This window comes from Dasypus novemcinctus, chromosome 15 (assembly GCF_030445035.2).
Source record: "Dasypus novemcinctus isolate mDasNov1 chromosome 15, mDasNov1.1.hap2, whole genome shotgun sequence".
NCBI lineage: Eukaryota > Metazoa > Chordata > Mammalia > Cingulata > Dasypodidae > Dasypus > Dasypus novemcinctus.
Window position 1 is genome coordinate 93,256,153 of NC_080687.1, and position 21,752 is coordinate 93,277,904.

The 21,752-nt window shown below is 35.0% G+C and overlaps 1 protein-coding gene across 2 annotated transcripts in view; it reads left to right on the plus strand.

Annotated features, from left to right (window-relative positions):
- Window positions 1-21,752, plus strand: part of LRRC63 (leucine rich repeat containing 63) — a 55,733-nt gene that overhangs the window by 19,823 nt on the left and 14,158 nt on the right. For both annotated transcript variants that reach the window (XM_058276664.2, XM_058276665.2), the window contains exons 5-6: window positions 11,224-11,322; window positions 17,490-17,626. In XM_058276664.2, coding sequence (XP_058132647.1) covers window positions 11,224-11,322; window positions 17,490-17,626 — 236 coding nt within the window. The remainder of the gene's footprint in view (window positions 1-11,223; window positions 11,323-17,489; window positions 17,627-21,752) is intronic.

Sequence of the window (21,752 nt, forward strand, 5' to 3'; positions counted from 1 at the left end):
CGAGCAGATTTGAGAACAACTCTTGAAATTGAAAAAACAAACAAACAAACAAACACCTCTTCATGGGCTCCAGTGTGCCAGTGAGTGTAAAAATGCTTGGAAGGTGAGAGGGCACTAGGACAACTAAAGCTCTCTGCTCTCAGAAATAATCAACAAAACCTGTTCCAGAAATACAGACCCCTACACTGAGGAAAACTCCTGAGACTAGAATCCAAATTGAGCAGGACAGGAGCTCTGGAGAAAAAGGAAAGGAAATGTGAGTGGAGGTGGTGAAGTTGGGTATGGGGAGAACTGAAGGAGCAGATCACAGAAAGTACTGTTGAGGAAGCTACACAGAAAAGCCATGTTTCTCTTTTTAAAATACTTCCATCAGAGGACCTACCTTTAGAGCCTTAAAGATGGGAAGTTATTCTAGCCCATCACCACCATAAATGAAGAAATAGCCCCTAAAAGTACAAGAAAAGCCATTTCACTTAGACATAGGCAACAGAAAAAAATGTAGTCAAATCACATGCAAAAGATATTTTAGAATCAAAAGAGAATAATGATCTGAATAATACACAAACAACAAAGACTTACAGAATTATGGCCATAGGAAATAGTGCTATAAGGCATAATGTAATTGGAATATAATAGATCAAAAAGAACTAAAACAAATTAAGAAAGTGATAGAAGCTATGAAAGAACAGCATAAGTCACAAATGGAAAAACATGGAAATTATATGACCAGATAATAGGAGGATATTTTAAGAGTCCTTACAGAGCTCAGGAAAAAGAGAAAAATTTGAGAAATGAAACTTAATTTAGAAAGAACACAAAAACTAGACATCACAGAAAAAATGCAAGAGAAATTAGATAATAGCAAGGAGAAAATGAAAATTTTAACAGAAATAAAGTGATTAAAAGATTGAGGAGAAAGTATTGCCTATGTAAGGCAGGAAAAGAAGACCCAACATATTTGTAATAGCAATCCCTAAAGAAAAGGATCAAAATAAATATTATGAGCTATAATTCAAGGAAACATTTGAAATAAAATAAAATTTCAATCTCCATATTCAAAGAACTCAACATTTGCCCTGGGAAGTTGATCCAGAATGATCAACACAGAGGCATATTCCCATAAAACTACTGGACTTTTGAAAAAAGAAAGAGAAAATTATCTGACCCTTAAGGCAAAACATCATGTTGCTTGTAGAATAATGACATAATTTATTGTCCAAGTCAGGAAACTTTGAGAATTCAGAAGGCAATAACTAAAATATTACATATTTTAAAAATAATTTATTCAGGCGATAGAAAACATAAAATTAGCCATTTTTTAATTTACAATTATGTGGCAGTTAGTATATCCACAATGTTGTGCAGCCATAATTCCTGTCTAGTTCCAAGACATTTTCATCATACCAGAAGAAAACCTCATATCCATTAAGCAGTCACTCATGATTCTCTTTCCTCCAACCTCTGGCAACCACCAATCTGCTATCTGTCTCTGTAGATTTACCTATTCTGGATATTTCTTATAAATGGACCGGTACCATTTGTATTGGGCTGTAACTCCACTTTACTGTACATCAAAAAGGTGGGGAGCAGGAGCAGATGTAGCTCAGTGGTTGAGCACCTAACATCCATGTACAAGGTCCCAGATCCAATCCCTGGTACTTTCTTAAAAATAAATAAATAAATAAATAAATAAATAAAATTTTAAAAGGTGGGGGTGATGGAGGTATATAAGAATAGCATTTGTGTGTGCTATTGCAGTTGAGTTGGTATCAAATCAAACTTGGGGGAAGTGGTTGTCGTTCAAGCGGTTGGGCACCCACCTACCACATGAGAGGTACTGGGTTTGGTTCTTGGTTCCTCCTAAAGAAGAGGAACAAGACAGAGAGCTGATGCAACAAGCTGACACAACAAGAAGACACAATGGGGAGTAGGGAATAGCTGTGGCTTAAGCAATTGGATTCTTAACCCAGTTAGGTTCTGTTGCCTCCTTAAAAAAAGAAGATGAACAGACACCAAGAGCACACAAAGAGCAGACACAGAGAGCAGACAGCAAACACAAACAACAAAGTATGTGTGTGGGAGGAATAAATAAATAAATCTTTTTAAAAAATCAAACTTAGGATTTAAACTTAAGTCATATAATAACCACAAAGAAAATATATGAAAATATATACAGAAAGAAATGACAAAAGACTCAAAATTATATAATGCAAAAAATCAAATAAATATTAAAATAGGCATTAGCAGCCAAGAATGAGGTTCAAAAAGTTAAAAGACTTACAAAGACCAAATAGCAAAATGCCAGAAGAAAGTCCTGCATTATCAGTAGTTATTTCAAATGTAAATGGATTAATCATTTTAGCCAAGAGGCAGAGACTGGCAGAATGGATAAAAAAGCATGACTTAACTATATGCTGTTTATAAGAGGCTAAATTCAAAGATATAAGAAGTTTGAAAGTGAAAAGATGGGAAATATACCATGAAAATAGTAACCAAAGGAGAAGTAGGGTAGCTGTACTAATATCAGATAAAATAGGCTTTAAGTTAAATATTGTTATGAAGGGCACTCTATATTGATAAATGGATCAATTCAACATGAAGAAATAAAAATTATAACTATATATACACCTAACAGCTGAGCCCCCAAATATATGAAGAAAATATTAACAGATTTGAAGGGAGAAATAAATGTCTCTGTAGCAATAGCAGGAGACCACAGTATACCATTTTCAATAATAGATGGAGCATCTAAACAAGAAGATATTAATGAAACAGAAGACTGGAACAATACTATAAACCAACTAAACCTAAGAGACATATATGGAACATTTCACCCAACAACAGCAAAATAAACATTCTTCTCTAGTGCAAGTTGATCATTCTACAGGCAGAATAGACCATATGTTATGTCACAAAACAAGTCTCTATAAATTCAAAGTTATTGAAATCATATATCTTCTCCAGCCACAATGGAATGAAGTAAGAAATCAATAATTGAGGGAGAATATCCATTATGAATATAGAAGCAAAAATACTCAGCAAAACACTAGCAAACCAAATACAATAGCACATTAAAAGAATTATAAACCATGATCAAGTAGGATTTATCCCAGGGATGCAAGGGTGATTCAACCTAAGAAAATCAATCAATATAATACACTGAATTAACAGAATCATCTCAATTAAGCAGAAACGTCAGTTGACAAAATCCAGCATCGCTCCTTGATAAAAAACTTAGAAACTAGGAATAGAAGGAAACTTTCTCAACGTATTAAAGGGCATATATGAAAAACCCACCAATAACATCATATTCAATGGTGAAAGATTGAAAAGTCTCTCTCTAAAGTCAGGAATAAGACAAAGATGCCCACTATCATTACTGTTCTTCAACACTGTAGTGGAAGTTCTAGCCAGAGCAATAAGGCAAGAAAAAGAAAGAAAGGTATCCAAACTATAAAGAAAGAAGTAACACTTTCCCTATTTGCAGATGACATTATCCCATGGGTAGGAAATCCTGAAAAATTGACAACAAAGCTACTGGATCTAATAAACAATTTCAGCAAAGTGGCAGAGTACAAGATCAACACATAAAATCAGTGTGTTTCTATATACCAAGTAATAAATATTCTAAAGAGGAAATCAAGAAAATTCTACTTATGATAGCAACTAAAAGAATCAAAATACCAGGAAAAAATTTAACCATGGATGTAAAGGCATGGTTACACAGAAAGCTATAAAACATTGCTAAGAGGAATTAAAGAAGACCTAAATAAATGGAAGGGCTTTCCATGTTCATGGATTGGAAGGCTAAATATTTTTAAGATGTCAATTCTACTCAAAGCAATTTACAGATTCAACACAATCCCAGTCAAATTTCCAACAACTTTTTGTAGATATGGAAGAGCCAATCATCAAATTTTTTGGAAGGGCAAAGGGTTCCAAATAGCCAAAATCATCTTGAAAGAGAAAAACAAAGTTTATAGACTCACAATTTCAGATTTTAAAACTTACTACAAAGCTACAGTAATAAAAACTGGCATAAGGACAGACAGAGAAATGAATGGAAATGAATTGAGAGTTCAGATACAAACTTTCACATCTAGCCAAATGTTGTTCAAGAAGCACACCAGGAAAACGGACTTTGGCCCAGTGGTTAGGGCGTCCGTCTACCACATGGGAGGTCCGCGGTTCAAGCCCCGGGCCTCCTTGACCCGTGTGGAGCTGGCCCATGCGCAGTGCTGATGCGCGCAAGGAGTGCCCTGCTACACAGGGGTGTCCCCCTGCGTAGGGGAGCCCCACGCGCAAGGAGTGCACCCATAAGGAGAGCCTCCCAGCAGGAAGGAGGGAGCAGCCTGCCGAGGAATGGCGCCGCCCACACTTCCCCTGCCGCTGACGACAACAGAGGCGGGCAAAGAAACAAGACGCAGTAAAAAGACAGAAAATAGACAACCAGGGGAGGGGAGGGAATAAAATAAATAAAAATAAATCTTTAAAAAAAAAAAAAAAAGAAGCACACCAGGTCGACTCCATTGGGAAAGAATAGTCTTTTCAACAAATGATAACTAGAAAAACTGAATATCCATATGCAAAAAAATGAAGGTGAATTCCTACCTTACCCCATATACAAAAAAAGATTTTTTTAATGGCTCAAAGACCTAAATAGAAGAACCAAAATTATAAAACTGCTAGAAGAAAACATAGGGAAGCATTTTCAGGACATTGGTTAGGCAATGATTTCTTAGACTTTACATGCAATGCACAAACCACAACACAAAACATAGATAAATGGAACTGGAAAATGTTGTGCATCAAAGGACTTCATGATGAAAGTAAAAGACCACCTACAAAATGGGAGAAATATTTGGGAGCATATCTGATAAAGGTTTAGTAATCAGAATATATAAAGAAATCCTACAATTTAACAACAAAAAGGCAAACAATCCAAGTAAAAAATGGGCATCTATCTAAAGAAGATATTCAGATTGTCAAAAAGCACATGAGAAGATGTTCAACATCTTTAACCATTAGGGAAATGCACATCAAAATCACAATGAGATACCAATTCATACCCACTAGAATGGCTACCATTTTTTTAAAAAAAGTGTTGGAGAGAATGTAGAGAAATAGGAACACTTGTTCATTGTTGGTGGGAATGTAGTGGTACAGCTGCTGTGGAAGACAGTTTGGCAGTTCCTCAGAAAGTTATGCATAGAATTAGTATATGACCTGGCAATCCCAATTCTAGGTATATATTCCAAAGAAGTGAAAGCAGAACTCTGATATTTTCACACTGATATTCATGGTGGTATTATTCACACTTATCAAAAGATGGAAGCAGCCCACTGTCCACCAACAGATGAATGGATAAACAAAATGTGGTATTATATACACAGACACACACATACATACAGTAGAATACTATTCAGTACTAAAAAGGAACAAAGCACTGATATATTTGACATATGGATGAATCTTGAAGACATCATGTTGATTGAAATAAGCCAGGCACAAAGGAAAAATATTGTATGATCTCACTGATATGAAATAATTAGAAAATGCAAATTCATAGTCAGAAACTAGAATATAGATTACCAGGGGCTAAAATAGGGGCAGGGAATGGGGAGCTCCTGCTTAATTGGTACGGAGTTTCTATTTGGGGTGATGGAAAACTTTTGGTAATGGATGGTGACAATGGCATCACATTTGTGAATGTAATTCATGCCACTGAAGTATCTATTTGAATGTGGTTGTAAAGAGGAAGTTTTAGGTTGTATGTATGTTACTAGAATTTAAAAAATCATAGGTCTCTACAACACTGTAATGTAAACTATGGAATGTAGTTAATAGCACAATTACAAGAATATTCTTTCACCCTGTGTAACCAAGTTATCACAGTAATGTAGGGTGTTAACAATGAGATGGAGAGGGAGTATATCATAATTCTGTATATTCTGCATGATTTTTCTGTGAACGTACTTTTCTAATAAAAAATTTGTATTAAAAAATAAAATAATTTTTTAAAAATCCATTGAAAGCATTTAAAGGAGAGGAAAAATAAAGTCAGATTTGTTATTAAAGTAGTCTTTGGCCAAAGAGTAAAATATACCTAAACAAAACAAAATTGCAAAATTTCTTGAAAATAATGATAACAAAGCAAAGCACATCAATCTATGGGATATAGCTAAAGCAAAGATTTATACCTATATAAAGAAAAAGGAAAAGAAAATATATTAAATATCCAACTGAAGAAGATAGAAAATGAATAGCAAAGTTAACTAAGAGAAAGCTCAAAAAAGAATAAAGATAAAAATAGAAATCAAAATTAGATAAAATAGAGATAAAAATAAACAATAGAACTAATAAACCACATATGTCTTCATTTTAAAAATTAACAAGATAGAGAAACCAGTAGCTAATTTTTTTTTCTTTTTGAGGTACAGGGGCTGGAGACTGATCCTGGGATCTCATGCATGGGAAGCCAGCACAGCCATATTAGCTCCCCTGAGTTGGTTCTCTCCTCTGTTTGCTTTTTGTTTGTTTTTAGGAGTCACCAAGGCCAAACACAAGACCTCATATGTGGGAAGCATGCACTCAACCATTTGAGCCACATCTGCTCCCCCTAAATAATTGCTCTCCATAAATAACTTTTTAAAGTACAAATACATGAGAAGTGACAAGCGGAAAATAGCCAAGCAAGCAAAAGAATTTTTTAAATGCATAAAAGACTTTTTTGTACAATTATGCAAATAAATTTGAAAACCTAAGTGAAATGAATAAATTTTTAGGAAAACTAATTTATAAAGATGAGATATATACTCCCCTCTCAATTGGAAGCAGAGTTAGGCATCACTATCCCAAATCCTCAAAATAGAGGAACAAACAAACATAAGGGGGGAATGCAACTATAGACTAAAGTAGACTTATTACTATTCTAGTAATGATAGAACTTGTAATATTGATATAAAGACAGTATCACTAGAGGTTCTGAGGGGAGTGAGAATGGGTGTAACCTGGGAAATTTGGGAGATATTGGACTTCTGCAGGATATTACAATGATGGATACCAGCTACTCTACACTTTCTCAAAACCTATAAAATTGTGCGGTGCAAAGTGTAAACAATAATGTAAAATATAGACCATGGTTAGTATCAGTGCTTCAATATGTGCTCAACAATTGTAAAAAATGTACCACACTAATGAAAGATGTTGTTAATGGGGGAAAGTGTGGTATGGGAAGGTGTGGGGTATATGGGAATCCCTTATATTTTCGATGTAACATTTACATAATCTAAAGCTCCATTAAAAATAAAAAAATAAAAATTATTTTAAAAATGAGTTACATGCTGATGAAAGTATAAACAGACTGATATATTAAATAAAATATATCATCAAATATAATCCAAGAACACATTCAACAATGGCAATGTAATCATAATAAAATCCTTCTCCTCTCCTTGGTTGATTCCAAAAATGCAGCAATACTTCAATATTAGGTAATCCATTAATATAATACATTATATTAACAGGACTAAGGAGAAAACTCATGCATAATATTCATAGATCTCACAACAACAGGATGACAAAATTCTACAACCATTTATGTTGGTCTCAATAAAGCAGGAATTAATAAAGACAGGCATAAGACAAGTATTTTTACTATGCACTCTATTCAGTGTTGTTTGGGAAGCATTAGACATATGGGGAGACAAGAGAAAGCAACTAGAGGCATAAAAATGAAAAAAAGAAGTAAAACTATATTCAGAGATTATAAGATTAATATACCTAGGAAATCCAAAACGAACAGCATAAAAAGAGAATTGAGTAATATAGCAGATATGAAATTAACACACAAAACCGTAACTTTTACTTACAATAATGAGATACATAATATAGTAGGTTTACAATAGTAAAGTAATATGCATTTACAATAACTAAATAATAATAATTAGAATGATAATTAAATAGCCTAGGCATAACCTTTATAAGCAATGCACAAAACCACTATGAAGAAAACTGCAAAAATCTCCTAAAAACAACAGTAGCAAAAGTACTCCTGAACCAAAGGAAAGACATACTATGTTTTTGGATAGGAAGACTCAACATTATAATATTATAAGTTATCCTCAGTTTTTAAATTTAATATGATACCAATAAAAATACCATCAGTCTCCCTACCTGGGGATTCAGCATGTAAATTATAACATTTATTCAGAAGTCTGAGCAAGTATGAATATCCAGGAAAATCCTGAAAGAGAAAAGCAGTCTTGCTGGTGTGTGCTAATTCTACCGGATGTTAAAACATATTTTAGAAGTTTTGTTAGCAAATATGTGGAGTAGGTAATGAAAAAGTAATGATCTATGCTTCCATCTTAAAAAGGCAGAAAAGGAAGAACAAATTAACCCTAAGGAAGTAGGAAAATGGCAATCAGAATAAGAGTAGAAATCAGTGTAATAGAAAATAGACAAACAATATAGAAAATCAACAAAGTCAAAACCTGGTTCTTTTAAAAGATTAATAAAAGTATAAAATTGCTTAAAAGAAAAAAGGGTGAAAATCCCAGATACTAAACTCAGAATAAAGAGAGGTAATCAGTGCATTTCCTACAGGCATTTAAGTAGAAATTTAGGTGATACAAAGAATATTTGCCAATAAATGTAATTTAAATGAAACAAAGAGTCCTCAAAAAGCACAACCTGCCAAAATGGACACAAGAAGGAATTAAAAAATCAAAATAGTCCTATATCTGTAAAAGTTAAAATTGAGCCTTTAATTAAAAGCCTTTATACAAAGAAAGCTCTGGGCATATTAATCTTCAGTACTGAATTCTATCAGATATTTAAGGAAGAAATAATACTAATATTAAACAAACTCAAAAAAATAGAGAAGGAGGAAACTTTTGCCAACTTACTCTATATGTCTGCGTAACTCCTATACCAGAAGGTTGTTATAGGAAAGGAAAATTACAGACTAACATGAAAATTCTTAACAAAATATTAGTTAATTAAATCCAGTAATATAAACAACTAAAAATGAAGGACTAGGAAGAAGGTGTGACTCAAGTAATTGGGCTCCTGTCTACCATATGGGAGGCCTAGGGTTCAATTCCAGGGGCCTCCTGGTAAAGGTGAGCTGGCCTGTGTGGTGAGCTGGCGTAAGCGGCAAGCTGGCCCAAGCAGAGCTCTGGCCAGTGCAGAAGTGCTGGCCCAGGCAGAGAGCTGGCGCAGCAAGATGATGTAACAAAAAGAGATACAGAGGAGAAACAATAAGGGACACAGCAGACCAGGGAGCTGAGGTGGCACAAGAGATTGAGCACCTCTCTCCCACTCCAGAAGGTCCCAGGATTGGCTCCCAGTGCCACATAAGGAGAAGACAAGCAGACACAGAAGAATGCACAGCGACTGGACAGAGAGAACAGATAATGGGGAGAGGTGGAGGGTGGAGAATGGAACAAATAAATAAAAAATTTATTATTAAAAAAGGAAAGGACAATATATCATGACCAAGTAGAAAGTTGTTTTAATATTTGAAAATCAGTGTTTAGTCTTGACATCTTCTCAATAGATGCAAAATTCAACACTCACTTTATAAATAAAAAAAACCCATAACCTCATAACATACTAAGTAAACTAGTTTTTTAAAAAAAGAAAAAAAAAACTGCTTCAATCAAATAGAGGGCTCTATGAAAAATCTGCAGCCAACATCATACATAATGGAAAAAGACTGAAAAATTTCCCCCTAAGATTGGACAAGGCAGAAATATTTTTTCCCTTCACTTCTATTCTACATTGTAATGGAGGTCCTTGCCATTGAAATAAGGTAAAAAAAAAAAAAGGCATAAAAATTGGCAAGGAAGAAATGAAACTGTCTTTATTAACAGACAACATGATTATGTATGTAGAAAATCTAAAGGAATCTGCACACAAAAAAAAGCCTTCTAAAACTACTAAGTAAATGTAGCATACTTGTTGGAAACAACACCAATATTTTAAAAATCAATAGAGGAGTAATACCATGGGGCAAAGTTATGGGGCCATCTCCAATTCTACCTATCACACCAATAAACAAAAAATAAATAAAAGTGATTTAAAAAACAGAAGACTCAAACAGAACCTTCACTAAGGAAGACATACTAATGGCCAACAAGCATGTGAAAATAAACCCAACATCATTGTTCTTCAAGGAAATGCAAGTCAAAACCATGATGATATACCACAGCACACCCATTAGAATGGCTAAAATTAAAAACTCTGACATCTCCTTATTAGTCTTGTCAAAAACCAAAATTTTGATTTGCTGATTCATTCCATTTTATGTTTTTAATTTATTAATAGTCGGTCTTATCTTTATTATTTATATCCTTCTACTTTTGGAGGTTTCATTTGCTGTTTTTTTTCTAGCTTCTTGATATGCATATGTGCATCGCTGATTTTTTACCCTTTCTTCTTTGTTATTTATACTTGTAAATGTAAGCTATACATTTTCCTGTAAACATGACTTACGCTGCATCGCCTGAGTTTTTATATGTCATATTTTTTAGTATTTTAATTTTAAAATAATTTCCAAGTTGCAGAGGAGTTGCAAGAAAAGTACAGAAAATGCTTTTCCTAAAACAGACAATGGAATAATGAAACTCCAGCATGACGGTTCCTTGACTCATTTAGCTGATAACTACTCATTCTATGATCATATAGAAACAAAAAATTCCAACTTACCTTGAATAGTAACGATACTGGTTGTTGGGAGGGGGATCAGGCATAAGTTTTCCTCAATCTGAAATTGGCATATTTGAGCAAGAAATTACAAATAGATGTTTGATTAATAGATTACAAAGAAATACAGGTAGAGACATGAAAAAAATCAGAGCGTGAAAGAAATAATTAAACATAAAATAGATTCAGTTACTTATATTCCGGATTATAGTGAACATTTGATAAACATTTGCTTGTTATTAGTTGAAATAATGCCTGCCATACATTGAACATGATACTAATAATTAATACATATATAAATACTTAGCCAGCCGTCTATTTTGTTTGTATCCTTCATATATTTAAGAACATTATCATGAGAGGCCAAAAGAAATGAATCAAATATAAGCATAGGCTTGTTAGTGTACTGTGTTAAGAATTTTCATTCAGATAATGAAAATTCTTTTACTCTTGTATAAAATATTTTGTGCATTATTAATAATTACTATCTTATTCCTTGTCAATTTCTTTTAGGGCTTTTTTCTCCTGAATTGTCCAGACTTAACACCTTTGGCTTACCAACTGATATATCTTAATTTATCATTTAATGATTTATGCAACTTTCCCACTGAAGTGAGTCCATTTTTTTATCATACATATTGCTATAATTTCTTATTGTTAATAATTATAATAAAAAGTAAACACCTTATGATACCCTAGAGTTACTATAAAGTTGCAAATTTTAGATGGCATTCCGTAAGGCTTATTTTCAGAAGTGCCAAAAGTATAGTCCATCTTTCTTAGGAAGTCCTATGACATAATTCTCAAAGACTGTCTTAAAGTCAGGCTCTCAAATGTGTTCTCAGAATTGTACAATGTGTACTAAATAATTTGTTTTTTCTTCTAACACTTGATAAACCTAAAACAAACCTTATCCATATACTAATGATAAGCTTTAAAAGCCGTGTTAGTGATCAGGTAATATAACACTTTTGTGAAATTGAAATAAGATATTCTGCTTAATAAAAAACATCAAAAACAGTCAGATATGGAATGAGCTAATTCAAAGTCATTTTAATTAAATGAGCCAGTATAAGTATTTTGAAAAGATTGTGTTTTCAATGTCTTTAGTCATTGCTTCATTGGTCACTGCTTGATTGAATGTTTTGTTCCGGAGTAGTTGGATTTTGGTGAATTGCTATTTAGCAGTTGACTTGCTTCCTATTTCAAGCATGTGGTATTGAAAACATCTCCTCCATGCTGTCTCTGTAATATTGTGCTTTTATTTTCACTAGGAAGAGATACTTTTTATTTTCCAATACATTTCAATTTTATTAATTTGATAAGGGCAAAGTCACAAGAATTCCCAAGGAATATAGGAATCTTAATTCTTTATGTTGATTTTTACCTTTCTTCTAAATAGAAACAAGTTTTGTGTATCTGCAAAAGAATACTCCATTCTTTAAAAAAGAATGTAAAACTACAAGAGAGCTATTCAGGTGTCTTTTCATACAGATATCTTTTTTTTTTTTTTTAAAGATTTATTAATTTCTGCTTCTGCCTCCACCCCGGTTGTCTGTTCGATGGGTCTGTTTGCTGTGTGTTCTTCTTTGTCCACTTCTGTTGTCAGCGGCATGGGAATCTGTGTTTCTTTTTGTTGTGTCATCTTGTTGTGTCAGCTCTCCGTGTGGGCAGCGCCATTCCTGGGCAGGCTGCACTTACTTTTGCCCTGGGCAGCTCTCCTTATAGGGCACACTCCTTGCGTGTGGGGCTCCCCTACGCGGGGGACACCCCTGCGTGGCAGGGCACTCCTTGCGCGCATCAGCACTGCGCGTGGGCCAGCTCCACACGGGTCAGGGAGGCCCGGGGTTTGAACCGCGTCCCTCCCATGTGGTAGACGGACACCCTAACCACTGGGCCAAGTCCCCCACCCCAGATATCATTTTATTAAAGTACAGATTGCTCTTTTTTCTTTTTTTTTCTTTTTTTTTTTTTGAGGTACCAGGGGCAGAGGATTGAACTCAGGATCTCATATGTGGGAAGCCGGCACTGAACCACTGAGCCACCTCGGCTCCCCTGAGTTGGTTTTTGGTTTATTTTGCTTGTCGTCTGTTTTTTCAGAAGGCGCCTGGAACTGAACCTGGAATCTCCTGTGTGGGAAGTGGGAGATCAACTGCTTGAACCACTTCCACTCCACTGTTCATTTTTTAAAGTGTGATGGAAATCGATAGAACTTGCCTTTAAAAATAGATATCTGTTGCCTTTAAAAATACAGATAAAATATTCCAGAGAGGATGATTGTCCATGCTAAGAGGGCTGGACTGATGGTAGGCTGATGTTACCTAGTTATTAGCATGATAGAATGCCAATGAATAGCAGATCAAAGGCTCAAGTGGGGTGATGGGAATTATTACAGATTTCATGGAAAGCTCAAGATGGTAGACTCGGGCAGGGGACAGAGCCTTCCGAAAATAATTAAGGATGGGTAGAAAGGTAGAAACAGAGTGGAATGAATTGGATTTTTAAAAGTGAGAGTTATGGATTATGTTATATACAAATAATTTTTCTGAAAATCTCTGAGTTTTTTGAAACTCAATATGCTCTTTTGAAAAACAGTAACATGACTGGTAACACTGCCTATCATATGCCCTTGGAGAAACGTATTAAAGTTCTAAAGTGAATGAAATAAAATTAGGTGCAATAAAATAAAATAGGATACTTTAATTCTGCTTCCCAAAATTAGTTTGCCATGGCATCTTTTTTTTTTTTTAAAGATTTATTTATTTATTCCCACCCCCCTGTTGTCTGCTCTCTGTGTCCATTTACTGTGCATTCCTGTGTCTGCTTGTTTTTTCTTTAGGGGGCACCAGGAACTGATCCCCGGGACCTTCTGGAGTGGGAAAGAGGTGCTCAATCTCTTGCACCACCTCAGCTCCCTGCTGTGCTGCATCTCTTAATATCTCTCCTCTATGTCTCTTTTTGTTATGTCATCTTGCTGCACCAGCTCTCTGCTCAGGTCAGCTTCCTGTACAGGCTAGCACACCGCTCAGGTCAGCTCACCACGCAGGCCAGCACTCCGTGTGGACCAGCTCTCCACGCAGTCCAGCTTGCCTTTACCAGGAGGTCCCAGGAATCAAACCCTGGACCTCCCATATGGTAGAAGGGAACCCAATCATTTGAGCCATATCTGCTTCCCCATGGCATCCTTTAAAAATATAAAACCTAATACATTTTGTTAGAACAAGGATTCTACAGAATATACATTGGGAAACACTGAGATGGGGATGAGAATAGTGAGTTAACAGAATTTCCTAGAATGAGGGTCAAACATATGACCTGAGGGAAGTTATCAGTTTTACTACAATTTCAACCCGAAATCAAATGAGATGAACCTGGGTTTAGACCAGGAAAGGTCTTTGTTCCTCCTAAGTACAAAAGCAGGTAATGACTGGCTAGACCTAAGTCTGGAAGGTGGAAGTAAAAAGATTTAGTCTTATGTGCAATTTAATTTGACTACTATCTCCTATTTTAAAGCTTATCACTTTATCACAGTTATGTGATCCAAGGACTTTAAACCATGCCGTTAAGGAAAAGCAAATCAAAACCACGGTGAAAAAAGATTTTAAAAAAGAAAAAAAACCACACCACAATGAGGGGAGTGGATGTGGCTCACGGTGTTGTGTGCTCACCTCCCACATGGGAGGCTCCAGGTCTGGTTTCTGGTGCCTCCTGAAAAAATGAAAACAAACAACAAGCGAAACAAATGAAAAAATCAACTCAGAGAAGCCAATGTAGCTCAGTGGTTGAGGGTCGGCTTCCCACATACGAGGTTCCAGGTTCAATATGGGAACCTCATATTTAATGTAACATTTTGTGTGATCTATGTACCTTTTTTAAAAAAAGACAATAAAATTAATAAATAAAACGGTGCAGCTTCTGTGGAAGACAGTTTTAGTTCCTCAGAAATTTAAGTATAGAATTACTGCATTAACCAGCAATTCCACTTCTAGGTATATAACCCAAAGAATTGAAAGCATGGACTCAAATAGATATGTGCACACTGATGTTCATAGTGGCTTTATTCACAATTGTCAAAAGATGGAAGCAACCCTAGTGTCCATCAACAGAGGAATGGGTAAACAATTTGTGACTTATACATACATGGAATATTATTTGCCCTAAAAAGCAATGAAGTCCTGGTACATGCAACAACATGGATGAACCTTGCAGACATTATGCAGAGTGAAATAAGCCAGACACAAAAGGACAAATATTGCATGATCTCACTGATATGAAATAATTAGAATTAGCAAATTCATGGGGTCAGAAACTAGAATAAAGATTACCAGGGCTAGGAATGGGGGTAGGGGATTGGGAGTTAGTGCTTAATTGGTACAAAATTTCTGTTTGGGGTGATGGAAAAGTTTTAGCATTGGGTGGTGGTGATGGTATCATAACATTGTGAACATAATTAACAGCACTAAAGTATATATTTGAGTGTGGTTAAAAGGGGAAATGTTAGGATGTATATACATGTTACTAGAATGAAAATCTAAAAAAGAACAACATAGGACCATTCAACATAAACTGCAAACCCGAATGCAAACCATGGATTATAATTAATAGTACAGTAGTGCAACTATAAAAATGTTTTTTCACCAATTGTAACTAATACACCACACAAAAGCAAGGAATTAACAATAGGGTGGTAAATGAGAACTCTGTATTTTATGCATGGTTTTTCTGTAAACCTACAATTTCTCTAATTAAAAAAGGACAGACTACAAAAGAGCAAACTAAACCTAAAGGAAGAGGAAGGAAAGAAATAATGAAGATAGATATAGAAATTAATGAAATAGAGAAAATCAACAAAACCATAATTTGGTTCTTTGAAAATATTGACAAAATTGACAAACCTTTAGCTAGACTCACAAGGGAAAAAATATAGAAGACTCAAGTTACTAAAATCAGGAGTGGATGAGGAGGCATCACTACCAATCTTATAGAAATAAAAAAGATTATAAGAGAAAATATAATTTTGGTGAAATGAACACATTCCTAGAAAGACATAAACTACAAAAACTGACCCAAGAAGAAATGGAAAATCTGAATGAGCTTATAACAATTTAGACTGAATACTAAATTAAAATTTCCCACCAAGAAAAACCCTGGGCTGGATGGCTTCTTGGGTGAATTCTACCATATGCTTAAAGAAGAAGTAGCATCAACCTTTCACAAACTCTTCCAAAAATTAATAGAGGAGGGAACACTATCTAAACAATTAGACCAGTATTACCCTGATATCAAAAGAAGACAAAGATGTCATAAGAAATGTAAACTACCAACAGTATCTCTTATAAATATAGAAGAAAAATCTCAGCCAAATACTAGCAGATCTAATCCAATAGCATATTAAAAGGATTATACACTATGATCAAGTGGGATTTGTCCCAGGAATGAAGGGTTAGTTCAACATACAAAAATCAATCAAGTTAATACACCATATTAATATAATAAAGGGGAGGAGGAAACTACATGATAATTGCAAAAGACACAGAAAACACATTTGGCAAAATTCAATACCCTTTCCTAACAAAAACACTTAACATCCAGAAATAGAAGGGAGCTTCCTCAATCTGATAATGGACATCTGTGAAGAATCCACAGCTAGCGTCACTTGTACTGGAAAAAGTTTCTTCCTAATATCAGGAACAAGATGAGGATGTCTACTCTTGCTACTTTTATTCAACTTTATTCAGGAATTTCTAGTCAAAGCAGTTAGCCAAGAAAAAGAAAGAAAAGTCATCCAGATTTAAAAGGAAGGTATAAAACAATCTCCATTTTCAGATGACATAGTCTTGTATATAGAAAATCATAAGGAACATGCTTAAAAAAACAAGGTCATTGATCTTGCAGGATATAAGGTCAAAATACAAAAACAAACTGTGTTTCTATACACTAGCAATGAACAATCCCAATAATTTTTTAAAAAATCCATTTACAAGAGCATCAAAAAGCATGATATTTAGGAGTAAGTTTAACAAAAGTCAAAACTTGTACTCTAAGAAATGAAAGAAAAAATAAACTTGTACTCTGAATACTACAGAAAATGTTGAAAGAAATGAAAGAAGATATAAGTAAATGGAAAGACATCCCATGTATATGGAAGAGAAAACAATATTTTTAAGGTGGTAATACTCAAAAATTGATCTACAGATTCAGGGCAATCCATATGAAAATTTCAACTGCTTTTTTAGCACACATTGACAAGCTATTCCTAAAATTTTATGGAAATGTGAGGAACCCAGAATATCAAAAACAACTTTAAATTATACATTCTACTTTTTATTAGAAAAATCAGCATGTTTGAAACTATTATGATATCAGAGTAAGACCAATCTGGCTATAATATCTGACACCCACTGATTCCTACAGTTAATTCCACTTATCTTCTTGGTTCTGCAGGTATTTCCATCTTCCCTCATCATTGAATAGTTACCTCATTTTAAACCATGATTTTGATCTAACAGGATGACTTTCCCATTTAGAGAAGAACTAGGGACTCCAGTCAAGAGCATTCAAATAAAGTTGTTGCAATATTTCACTATATCATATGTATGAATACTGGTCATTTACTTTAAAAGTTTATCAAAAGTTTTTATTGAGATATATAATATATCTCTTTAACATCAATATTTTGATTCTACTACATTAGTTCAAAGAGTTTATAAAAGATAATAGATAAGGATTTGCGTACTTAATTATTCTATTTATGTTTGTTTCTCTTTTCTGTTCCACAGGTATTTTGTCTTAAACATTTACAAGTATTGATACTGAGAAATAATCCTATCAAAGAAATCCCTTCTGAAATTCAACAACTTAAGTTCCTTAGAATTTTCATCATTTCTTTTAATTTGATTACTTCTCTTCCACCTGGGTAAGGTTGATAGTTCTAGATTATAAACACAGAAAATGAAGAGTTTTTAGTTTGGGATATGATCAATTAGCCTTTTGAAAGCAGCTAGCAGCTTTTTTGAAAATATTTATTCATATTCTGTTCTAGTTAGGTTGTTTGCTTCTTATTGTGATGTTAAACATACAGGCCATTATACATTTTGTCAAACCTATAAAATTGTGCAGTGCAAAGTGTAAACTATAATGTAAATTATAGTCTGTGGTTAGTAGCAGTGCTTCAAAATGTGTTCGTCAATTGTAACAAATGTACCACACTAATGAAAGATGTTGGTAATGGGGGAAAGTATGGGACGGGGAGGGTATGGGGTAGATGGGAATCCCCTATATATATATATATATATTTTTTTTTTTTTTAAATATTTATTTATTTATTTATTTTTCTCCCCTCCCCACCCACCCCGGTTGTCTGTTCTCTGTGTCTATTTGCTGCGTCTTCTTTGTCCACTTCTGTTGTTGTCAGCGGCACGGGAATCTGTGTTTCTTTTTGTTGCGTCATCTTGCTGTGTCAGCTCTCTGTGTGTGCAGCACCATTCCTGGGCAGGCTGCACTTTCTTTCGTGCTGGGCGGCTCTCCTTACGGGGCGCACTCCTTGCGCGTGGGGCTCCCCTACACGGGGGACACCCCTGTGTGGCATGGCACTCCCTGCGCGCATCAGCACTGCGCATGGGCCAGCTCCACATGGGTCAAGGAGGCCCAGAGTTTGAATTGCGGACCTCCCATGTGGTAGACGGACGCCCTAACCACTGGGCCAAGTCTGCCGCCCCCTATATTTTTTATGTAACATATTTGTAACCAAAACTTCTTTAAAAAATAATAATAATAATCCTCTCAGCTACATAGATGGCAATTAATATAGAGCTAGTGAATATACATCTAAAGAGCATTATTTTAGGATTAAATGAGCACGGTTTACATAAAGCAGTTCAGGTGAGAAATTTGCACCTATCCCATGACAGCATTTTGGTAACTGGAATTAGGAAATCTAGACTTTTAACTTCAGAGTTAATGGTAATTATCTATTTGATCAGGGGAAAGTCATGACCTATTCTTGGCCTCAGTTTTCTTATCAATAAACGAGGGAGATCAACCTGTATGATATCCAAGATCCTTTCAACATACATGTTGATAGTCTGGATTTCTTCCCAAGAATGGACTGGTATTTATTTAACTTCTATTGAACATTTTAAATCAAAACCTTAACCAATGAAAAATTATATACATCTTCTAATTACAGTTTAACAAATTGAATTTGGGTTAAGAACAACATTTTACAAAGGAAGATTCTTATATTAATTAAGGAAATGTGCCAAAATTCTTTTATAAGTCTTTTCATCCAGCATATTTATGTCAACTATCCAACAAATTATACAGTCATACACTCTAAGGCTATTCCGTCATTTAAAAGAATAAAAACCTGTGAAATAAATTATATCATTTCTATATAAAGACACAAATATACATATCACATATATACACATGGCATATACAAAAAAAATAAATAAACACTAAGGAAGAATGTTGCATTATGGGCATTTTGTTTCTGTTTGACTCACCTGTACTTTCCACAATAACATTGTATTATCCCTCTCCTTCTCATAGAACCAGCCATTTTCTCCAAGGGAAACTTGGTTCCTTTTATTGGAGAATGATATTTAGAAGCCAAGATCTAGACATTGAGTTTGCTTGTTGCTACTATGGTGTCAAAGCTTTCAGGCCCTCTCAACCAACAGAGCTAAGTAGTATCTGTACATGTATGCACGCACATCTATCATTGTTTCTGTATCTCTATCTCCCTACCAATGTTTATATAATAGGCTAAATCTGAATTCATACTGGATAGTTCTATAATCAAAATGACATATTTTAACCATAAACTATCATCTAAACAAAATATAAAATTTCCTAAAGAAACTAAAACTTAATTGCAGTTAAAGGATCAAAATTTTGTTCATTGTTTAGAGACTGGGCAAATTAGCATGTGTTATTGGTTATGATTTTTAAAAAGTTTAAGGGGGCTCTTTTCCGAAAATATTAGTGTCTCTGAAATAAAGCACAAGGTTTTGATTTAATAACATAGGGTATGCCTGCACATCAAGGGGAGATGGACAGTATATTGAAGCCAAGAATGGAAAACATAATGGGATAATTTAACTTCATGGACCTCCAAGAAGAGTTAGAGCAAGCTCTGGCATAAGTACAAATGTTCATTTGCAGACTTGTTAAATCAAAACTTACTTAGGGAGTGCTTATACAGTGGAGGACGAGAGTGTGGAAGTGTTTAAGAATTGATTGCAGCCAGAACTCGAGCTTGCTGAGCAAAGAGCTAACATAGTGGCAGGGCTTCAGAAGGAGCAACTGGATGAAGCTGAGTGAAATGTAGTGGACAAAACAATTAGGTACTATATTTGAGATGGTTCTGGCTTCATGTGAATTCTGTTATTTGGATGTTATCACTTCCCATGCAGTTGCACTGATTCACTTTGAATGTTATACTTTTGTTCTTATAAGTAATTCAACATGTGTTGATGAAACCTCTGCTGTGTGCTTCTAAGGAGACCACAACCTAGGTGAAGGCAGACAATTGAATATAATGCAGTAAAGTAAAATAATGGAGATGGCACATTGTAATATTTGAGAGTTCCAACGAGTGGAACGTAACCCATTTTGGAAGATCAGAGATGGCTCCCTAGGAGAGATGTCATGTAAACAAAATACAAGAATGGAGAGGAGCCAGGAGGGACTGTGTGTGAATGAGCCCAGTTAAAGGAGAGCAAGCTAGCTAGGGATAGTTGAGCCGGTGATGAGGGGATATTTCTACAAGGAAAGGTAGGAACATATATGCAAGAAAGAGAGGTGTGAAACAGCATATATGATGTGGGATGTCTGATGTTTTGGGACCCTGGAGAACAAGGCCAAGTGGTGAGAAATAAACCTGGTGAGTAAGCAGAGACCAGATCTTGTAGTTACAATAAAGAATTTCTACTTCATATTATATGCAAAGAAAAGCCACTAAAGGGTTTTCCACAGGAGTGGCAGAGTCAGACTCCTGTTTTAGGACATGCTGGTGGCATTGTGGAGGATGGATATGAAGGGATAAAACTCAATTTGAAGTGACAAGTTAGTGGGATATCACAGTAATCCGGGCAAGAGATGATGAGAGGTTTCACCACAGCAACAGTAGAGAGCACAGAGAAGAGGAAACAGAATGTTGAGAAATTGAAGTAACATATGAAAGATCTGGTGTTGATTAGACATAGAGGGTGTAAGCAGTGGAAGAGTCAAGGTGACTGCCAGATTTCTAGCTAGAGTGAAATAATTCAGTCACATGAAAGATATTTATTCAGTATCTTCTAAACAATAGGCTCTGTACTAGCAGTTGGATTTGCAATGGGAAGTAAAAGGGTCAAGAACCCTTCTTATGGCACAGGGACTTTAATGAACACCCCCATAAAAATATAAATATAAAATATTTAAGAGCTATGAATGCAAAGAAAAATAAGAAAGGTGCCAGGAGAGACATGAATTAAATTGAGATAATAAGAAAGGTTTATCTGAGGAATTGACATTTAAGCAGAAACTTTCAAGTCCAGGCCAAAAATGAAGAAAATATTAACATGTGGGAGACAGGTAACAGACAAGTAAAACTCTTGAAAAGCTGACAGGAAGCTGGTGTTGCTTAGCTTGTATTGAGAGTGTGGCCTGAAATGAGGTCCAAGAGTTAGATAGACACTACAGCTCATGAGGCTTTGGAGACCATGTGAAGAAATTTGCATTTTATTCTGATTGCAATGAGAAGACATTGATGAGTTTTAGTCAGAATAGGTGATAAGAATAAAGACAACTAGGTTAGAAAGAATAAAATTGACAAGCTCAGTTTTTGATTAACAAATTGGTTGAGTTCTGCTGTCCATCACACAGCTGGACTTAAGCATGGTAAACTCACAGGAGAGTTTTGTGCTGGTGATAAAGATTTTGAGTTATCACAATGTAAGAGTTGAAATTAGGGGAGAGGATGTGGATTAAGCAGTTGAGCACCCACCTCCCACATGGGAAATCCCAGGTTTGGTTCCTGGTGCCTCCTAAAGAAA